This window comes from Poecilia formosa, unplaced genomic scaffold (genome assembly GCF_000485575.1).
Source record: "Poecilia formosa unplaced genomic scaffold, Poecilia_formosa-5.1.2 Scaffold102, whole genome shotgun sequence".
In the NCBI taxonomy this organism is placed as follows: Eukaryota; Metazoa; Chordata; class Actinopteri; order Cyprinodontiformes; family Poeciliidae; genus Poecilia; species Poecilia formosa.
This window is the reverse complement of record NW_006800041.1, coordinates 1,161,037-1,170,000: the sequence shown is the minus strand read 5'-3', so window position 1 is coordinate 1,170,000 and position 8,964 is coordinate 1,161,037. Positions and strand designations below refer to the sequence as shown.

General features: G+C 38.8%; 1 protein-coding gene across 3 annotated transcripts in view; it reads right to left on the bottom strand.

Moving 5' to 3' along the window:
• Positions 1-8,964, bottom strand: part of ush2a (Usher syndrome 2A (autosomal recessive, mild)) — a 201,739-nt gene that overhangs the window by 54,226 nt on the left and 138,549 nt on the right. For all 3 annotated transcript variants that reach the window (XM_007559093.2, XM_016674807.1, XM_016674808.1), the window contains exons 65-67: positions 6,480-6,677; positions 6,196-6,350; positions 741-939 (exon numbers count right to left, since the gene is read on the bottom strand). In XM_007559093.2, the coding sequence (XP_007559155.1) occupies positions 741-939; positions 6,196-6,350; positions 6,480-6,677 (552 nt within the window). The remainder of the gene's footprint in view (positions 1-740; positions 940-6,195; positions 6,351-6,479; positions 6,678-8,964) is intronic.

Below are 8,964 nucleotides of genomic sequence, written 5' to 3'. Positions count from 1 at the left end.
TTGGTTACTTACACCGGCGCTTGGAGTTGGTACAGTATTACAGCAGCACATTACCATCTCTATTTGGCATTGTTTGCTTTGCCTCATGCCTACACATACAGACACATGCTCACAACCCCTGACCATACAAGCCAACCACAGACACCATGGGAATACTCAGTTAGCTACTGGCAGAGCTGATACCTGGTCTGAATCCAAGATGGAGCAGCACAAAAAGCTGCGAGGCGGGTAAAGGCCTCTGAATTAAAAAAAAAAAAAAATCACCTTTTGAAAATTAAAATAAAAAAGTGGAGGAAAACCAAATCAGATTAGCTCTGAACATTTTCGATTGAGTCTCTTCTGAATAAGATGATCCCAAGAGCAGTAGGATTTATTGACTTTAAATTGTTAAATCACAGTTACACTGACTTCCATAGACTTCCAGTCGTTTGAAGATTACACATTGTGTATAGAACCTCGCAAACAATATTAAATTAATCAGGAAAAGAAGGAAGAATGAGCAGATCAGGAAAAGAGCAGCAGAACAAGTGTGACAATGTGAATGAAAAGAAAAAAACCTAAAGGAAAAAGTGCAGAGAAGACAAACAAAACAAAAATAAGCAAAAACAAATAACACTATAGGAATATTAAGGACAGAGAAGGAAGAAATAAAGGTGGAGAAAAGAGTAAACTAGGAAAAAGTTAAGGAAAACAGTAAAGTTAAAAAAACGACAGCGCCAACGGGGTGATTCATGTCTTACCTGTTACAGTATAATTTCTAAGTCCACCAGTGTGTGTGAATATGGTTCCGACGCCAGTCTGGTTCAGCTGGTACCTCTGGATGACTCCCTTTGGACGGGAAGGAACAGACCAGCTCACATGGAGAGAGGAGGAGCTGATCGCTTTCACCGCTGGAGGCTTCACGTCCTCTGGAACGCCCTGAGCCGTCACTGCCACCACCTACCGACCAAAATACACAAAAACAAACAGTGACAAAAAGACTCAATGGCAACAGTTAAAAAGAAGACAACAGTCCTAAACAAGAAGAAAAGCACATTAAAACACTGCATAGAAAATGGATCTTGATTAAACAACAGAGCGAGAGATTCCTGACAAAGCATGGAGTCACAGCTTTTAGAGAAAAGTTTTATTTTGGGTAAAAAACTGGATTTAGGGCCTAGCAAAATACAGGGATTCATCAGCCAGAATCCATCATTTACCTGCAGAAATAAAGATCTCTTAAGGTTAAACAATAACCTTTCTAGATAAAATAAGAGCATAACAATGTACTAAATTAAAAGCTTAGCAATAGCTTTATAAAATGAAAGAGATGATTAAATATGTTTGCATACTAAATAAACACACAGTTACTTATTATTTCTGCAACTACATAAAAAAATAAAAAAAGAGAATCAATAAGTGGCTTCAGCTCTTGTTTGCAAAGTGCTGTTGCTCAGTGTCATGACGAGAGTGACCATCCTATTGTCGATTCCTGGTGTTGTGTCTGCAGGACTCGGTGACTTGTGGTAAATGCGGAGATCTCAGAATCACAGGGCAATCTGCTGCTGAAGGCAACAGGGATATCCTGCCTTAATAGACTGTCACTAGCACTTCCACCAGCTGTCCCACACAATGCTATGCAATTAGATCGCTGCTACAACAACTAAGAAGACATGCAAGCACGCACACACAGATAAACACACACAGGTATGTGTGAGTATATGCGTTCAAGTACAGAGACGGAGACGAGGAGGAAACAGCAAAGGTGGAAGAGCAGACAGAGGGAAGGAAGACAGAGGGAGGAATGGAATCATTCAGGAACGTCTCAGTGTGCCAAAAGTTTAAATGTCAGACGGTTCAAATGTAACAGAAATACAGAAATAAAACTTTATTCACCTTTGCAGTGATTAGAAGAACATAATTCTTAACAAAACTAGTAGATACTGACAGGCATGCATCTGAAAGTAACTAAGTCGAATCAGATTTTATCCCTTCAATCCCACTTTTAGTCTTAATCCTGATATTCGTTTGGCAACATCACTGCAATGTCTAAAGTATTCAAATGCAATATGTTGATGTCAAAGTTCATTCTTTGAAGCAAGCATAAAAAGTTTTATTATTCATATTTTTAAAAAAATGGAACAAATGTAATGTTTTGATGTATAGCAACATATTTTATTTCATATTATCATCGACTCCCTTTCAAAAATCATAGAAATTGAGTCAAGAGTGCAGAGTTCATCCTTTAAAGCAGTGGTTCCCAAACTTTTCCTTCTGCACCCCCCCAGTGGTTTCCAAACATTTTCTGCGCCCCACCTATGGATTACAAATGGCTGTCTGGTTGAAACGACGCGTTAAGGGGGGCATCGACTTTTTTGGGGGCAAAATGAATGTACGTAGCTGAAAATAGACACCAACATCGGTAGCCTACACGGTACTTGTTCAGCTTAAGATTCTGTATTGATATTAGCTAGTCATCTTTTAGCTAACATTACCTGCATCCAACAGCTTTACTCAACTCAGTCGGTTAGTTTGGAGGAAAAAACTGTGAAAAGTTATTTGCGTTTTGCTGGTTTGCTGTTAGAATCGTAGCGCTCATGTTGCGTTTAAAGGCGGCTTGGAAAAACAGGTTACAACATGTTAACAACAGATTAAACAGTTTTAACTGCTGATAAAAGTGACAGAGGACACAGATATGGGAAGTGTGGAAGCCTCTACTGTATCAAATTGACATAGGAATAACAGAGAGTTGGCCATTCTAAGGTAAAAACCCAGCGCATACAGCGTTCATGTTTTTTTTTTTTCCATCCAGACGGCTTCCCGCGCCCCCCCTGCAATGACACGGCGCCCCCCCTAGGGGGCGCGCCCCACAGTTTGGGAACCTCTGCTTTAAAGATTGATTGTATGAACAAAAATCAAATCAGAATTTGGTATTTGTGTTGTCTACTTTCCTAATCAGCCATACCACTGTATGTTAACACCTACAGGCCTTAAAAACGGCTTCTGAAGCCTTTAGTTTGGACATTTTCATCTCCTAAATCTTTATGTATGAATCTGTAACACTCAACGACGTAACGTTTCTAGAAGCTCATCCTATTTTACACGGTTAGGGTTAGGGTGGCACTTGAAAATTTCAGACGAGAATAAACGAAGTATGGATTTTCATTAGCAGTATTTTTAACCATTTGCCTGCAATTACTATTAACACGAACATCATCTAATGTAGTCTGTATTCCAACTGTTTATCGCTTTCCTTTATTTTGTCACTGAAGTTTAATGTTTCTTACTTGTTCTTTGTTTTCACTTTTCTCCTGCCTTGATCCTGCAATGTGAAATACAATTAAACTCACGTTGCCTGAATGAGTCTTAAAGTTGCACTCCACTTGAACTGAATTACTGAAACAAGAACTACATAGTCTAAAGTTCAGATAATTGTTTGATCTCAACCAATCAAGACAGTCAGATTACACTTCTTAAAAGGTGCATGTAATTTAAAATGCTAAATGTTTGTGCAGAGAAAGATGCGAACACTCAAACACAGAGAGACTGTGAGACGGAGACAAGACGGACTGAATGGCAGCTGCGAAAGCAAAGCAGCTGCTTAGATAGTGTGATGGTGTTGAAGATGAAAGGGGTTAAGAAAGTAAGGAGATAAGTGTAAAGAGAAACTGGGAACTGTGACTCTTAGATCAGGCGAACGACAGGAGACAAATGGCAGAGAGAACAGGGCAAAAGGATTGTGAGACGCAGAAAGACCAATCGCTCTTCCTCGCGCTCTAAGTGACCAACCGTATTAGATCAGCACCTTCTGTTGTCACAGTAGGTGTGTGCTTGTGAGTGTCTGTGTTAGTTCACAGGCAGCAGGTGTGAGTGCGTGCGTGTGTTTTTTTGTGTATGAGGGAGCTGATGCCAGGTAATTGCAGTGGTGTATTAGGTTAGTTCAAGTTATCCCATAATTGGGACTGTTTGGCCAATTTTCACCGTTGTACAAACTAATCCGACTCACTCCTCTTCCGTCCGCTGCAGGGAGAGTGTGTGAGCTTGTTTGTGAGGCAGACGGAGGGGAAAAATGGATTGCAGAGTTTGGGGTATTGGAGTACATGAATGCACACACTGCTAGGGTTTTCCACCAGAACAAAAGTCTCAAGAAATTTAGTATGTGGGACAATATTTCAAGGAAGTTTAAGATTTCCTTTCCACAAATGTTTAGTCGTACCCCACAGGTATCAACCATCCTATCGTAACTTATAAATAAATCACCTTGGATATATTAGTTGGACCTTCCTGTATAAAAAAAACTAAATCTGCTTAAGCATCTTTTAGTAGCAAGTCAGAAAAGTAGTAGGGATATGATTTATTTATATAGTGCCAATTCACAACAAATGTTTTAAAGTCTAGTTTTTTATTCAAATTAGTAAAAAGTTTTCCATCAAGCCACTGACTTGCAGCAATCACCTTTACTAAGCAAATATAGTGACAGTAGACAAATTAGCATAAGCTAATTCTATTTCTGAGATTATATTTCACTGAATTTTATGTATTGGAAACATTAAAGGAACATGTTCAAAAGTATGAGAGACATAATATTAAATAAGTACCATCAGAAGTTCTGATAAGCAGTTCATAGTTGTAACTTTAGCTACGGTGTTTATGTGTGGCAGCATTTTATTGTTTTCCCAACTGGGAAGAGGGAAATATAACCTACAAGAACAAAGAGGGAACACAGGAGTCTGAATGTTGGGTTCCTGACACATCTAACTCTGTTACTGAGTCTTCTTTTTCTGATGTGAAAATGTAGAAAAAGGAAAAAAGAATAGCACAGTAAAATCTGTGATTTATAAGAATTCGTCCACGGCACTTTTGAGTCATTACTTAAAACTTGTACACTGTATTTGCTGAGGCAATTCTAAAAATGATCTGCAAACGCTCAGAAACTTTAATTATTCTGTTTGTCTTCATCCAGAAGCAAACTGTTGAAGCTTCATGTCACAAATAAAGAGTCATGTTCTTATAAGGAACAAAATAAAAAAAAAAAACATTAGAAATTGTCTTTAAAACCCTTATTTTTCTTAATCGACAGATTTAAAGCAGAGATCAATAAAAGAACAGTTATTGAAATCTAAGAGTTTATGTCTGATCCTTGTGATCCTCAGTAATACATAATGCCTTTTCTCTCTCCAGAATCAGAAATTACACCCAGAAAAGAAGATGAAGATGGTTTACAAAGACTGCATATGTTAAATCATCTTAAGCACAAGGTTTGTTGTTTCGTTCTCTTAATTTTGATAGAGAAATTAACTGTCATTGTTTTGCCTCCTCACTGTTTAATGTGTCAATTGTTTGGTAATTTTCCTTTCAATTCTTTGGCTACACATTTGGTACATTCAACCTAAATTTTTTTTACAGAATTGTGAAAGACACTACACAGTGCTTAGCAGTGATAAGCCGATGAAATTAATTGTTGCGGTGATATCAACTCAGCTACAGCGAGAGAGATAGCAAGGGAGAATATTTTCTGGATGTATTATGTCCACTATCACAAACATCGGCAAGACTCAGCAAATCCAGAGTCCTGCATAGAGAGGGGGAGCAAAAATAAGGCTAAAATAATTTGTTTCTGCAGATGAACATCACAAAACTTACAGTGGAAACGTAACAGGTGAGGCAGATGGATGGAAAGCCTACATTATAATTGAGCACTAGAAGCAGGATGTGAACATTTTCATAAATTAGTTTTTAGCTCCAGCTTGGGTTTGGAAAAAAGACTGCAGATTATTGCATAAAATGATGACGTCATAAAGCCAAATATTGAAATTTGGTCAAAAGGAAAGAAGTAAAACTGAAATATTTGTACTCAGATAAGTGCAGTAACATCTTTCTTATTAACATACTTCATTAAACATCTACTTCTTTTGATGACTAAAAATGTCAAGCTCTCAGAGTGTATTAAGTCAACAAATCTAACAAATCCTCATTATATCAAGTTGCCACTTTATTGTGACACATGACAAACATTTTAATACTGTCAAAATAAAACTACTGTAAATTTTACACCACACATCAGGATTTTGTTTGATGTTGACCAGCAATAAAAACGTCCAAAGGTTGGAAAGTTTTCTGAAGCCATTTTGCTTTTGTGTCATTTTATTGCCTAATGATTTATTGGTTAAAAACAAACTGCACCTTTTAAAGATCTGATAAGTATATTTGTCTCACCTTTGTGCTGTCAGTGCAGCCAGCCTGGTTACAGGCCCTCAGCTGGTAGACAAACTCCTGAAAAGGCCCGATCCCTCCCACATCAGTAAAAGTATTCTCATCTCCACGGTAACGCTCTTGTCCATCTCGCAGCACAACGTAATGGGTTATAATGCCTAAAATAAAACAGAGGGAGGTTTTTTCAAGATTTGAGTCCATCCACATACAGAGCTAACTGAACTGAGGGACGGACAAAGAGGACGCTTCGTAACACATCACCATAGGAAAGTTAAACGAACACGCACCGTTAGGTCTGGCTGGAGCTTGCCATTGCAGCTGGACGATGTCGTTTCGTTCACCCAGCCGACTCCAGCGGGGCGGGGCCAGTCCCCACGGTTTGTCTTCACTTGTTGTCATCGTCGTAACGTCAGTGGAGCCCGGGCCGAAGCTGTTCCAGCCCCTCACTCGATACTCATACGTTGTAAAAGGCTCCAGATCAGTGTCTAAAATGCAACATAACGGAAAATAAATCTGTCTTTCCCAAAGAAAATATTCTGTATTTGTGGTTGTGACCTCTTACATCCATTCAAACCTGGCACTAACATCTCTCATAGATCCTTTGAATCAGGTAGGACGGCGTGTTGAACGCACTCAAAGGGGTTTTGAGGTTGGCTTAGCTTTTTATGTCTTCTGCATTTTGCTGCTGCTTTGCATCATTTCCAGGCCTTATTTCTGCACCGGACTCAATTTCTGAAGCAAACTTCTATAAATATATTCACAGTAACCATGTCAAGCACATTAGGAACAACTTGGACCTGTTTTTTATGTCGCAGGTTTCATTTCCTTTGACACAAATTAGGTCAATTTTTGTCAGATAAATGTTGTTTGCAGTGTTCAAAATAGCATAAAAGTATTAAAGTTGTGTGAAAACTGGTGGCAGTTTTGCTGCAGCAGAGTTTCATTTTGTAAGGTAACAAATAATTTGTGCTTCATAACTTCTCTCATATCAAGTGTGATCACACTTGATATGTGATATGCAAAGCTTGACTCATAAGGTCAAGCTTATAAGTTTTGCAGTTCAAAAAGGTCCATGGTAAACGACTTAGATAAATCTGGACTGTTAAAATATGCTGCAGGAGACTGAAAACTCATCAGCAGTTTTATACAAACATCGATTAACCTGCTGATAGTTTTGTCGTCAGCCAGCGGCGTCATGCAGTATTATGTTTATGTTAATGTAAAGCAGATAAAGAGGAATATCTGATAACTCAGACTGAATTGTAATGCCAGGTGTGATCAGATATGCCTAAATCTATCCATTTGTATGTGAATCAGACCGATGAGGTCATACAGAAAAAACCAGCAGGCACAGGACAGAATGCTTCAAAAAGATACTTCATACAACTATGCTGCATAAAGTATCTTATTACAAGAAACTGTAATAAGAGTTGGTGTCTGACTTTATTTTTCCTTTTCATAATATAAATGTTTCAAAATGCAACAAAGGAGCAAAAATCTATTGTTTCAGAAGACCGGGTGGAGTAAGTGAAAAAGAAAACTTCAGATGATTTTCAACCTCTTCCTTTTCTTAGAACGTATGAACCTTTAATGACACACAAAGGGAAGGTTTATGTCCACAACACCAGTTTAAAGACTCATCTTTCAAGCTGTTTACTATTATACTGCAAACTGTAAGATATAACACAAATATGCACTGCCACTGGTGCAAAGTTGTAAACATGTGGCCATGGTGGCAGTCCCCCGACGCTAAGATTGTTACAACCCTTCTGGTGATGAGGTGTTACGTTACAGGAACATATATACATACAAATGCACTTGCACACATACATGGGCACTGATTTTAGTAGTGCAAAGGGACTGCTGCTGTAAATGGCTCTGCTTAAACGGCCAGTCTGGGGCTCTTGTCTTTACTGCTGTCATAACTTAAGTAGCGAAACACAGAGGAACACAAATGTAAATACACATCAGACATCTTTGTTCCCCCAAAAAAGCTCTCAGTGCTTCGTCTGATTATTAACTTTTATGAATATAGGTTGTTTGTTGACAAAGCGGTACATTTTTATGGCTCTAACTGTAAATACAAAGCTTGATCTTTGTATATCATGATACTCTGTGTGTAAGTGTGCATGCGTGCGTTTGTGTGTGTGTGTTGCGCATGAGAAACATCTGGTGTATGGTGGGTGGCGACAGCTTTATGTGCCTCTGCCCAGATGGTGTCACAGCATCGCCCTGAAACTCTTATCCTAACCGCTCTACGCCACACACACAAAGTAATCACAGACCTACAGAGGTACTAACTGAATTAAAACACATGTGAAACATGTGAAATTCTTGCTACAGAACCAAACATGCTATAAATACTCTTGATCACCTTTAATACTGAACAAAAAGTCTGCAATACCCAAATAAACCCTGTGTGGCTGGACTAAAAATGAAGGCGCAATCATCCACAGACAGACACATAAACTTACTCCCTTTGGGCTAATAAACTGTGGATCATTTTGAAACGGCATCTAAATGCCCGTCTTGCTTTAATTACATGCACGTCTACAGCTCAGAGAGGATTAGCTGCTAACAGCAATTACCTTACACTGCAACAGCTGTTTTAAGTGTAGCATGGTATGTGTGTGGTTCTGCAGGGGTGACGACCTCGCTGTACAGCCACCTGATTTCAGCAGCAAACACATTCAAATACACACTTCGACAAGCTCATAATGTCACCGAGTTCTGCTCTTTTCATAGATCAATTCTGCATTAGTTGTGCAACCA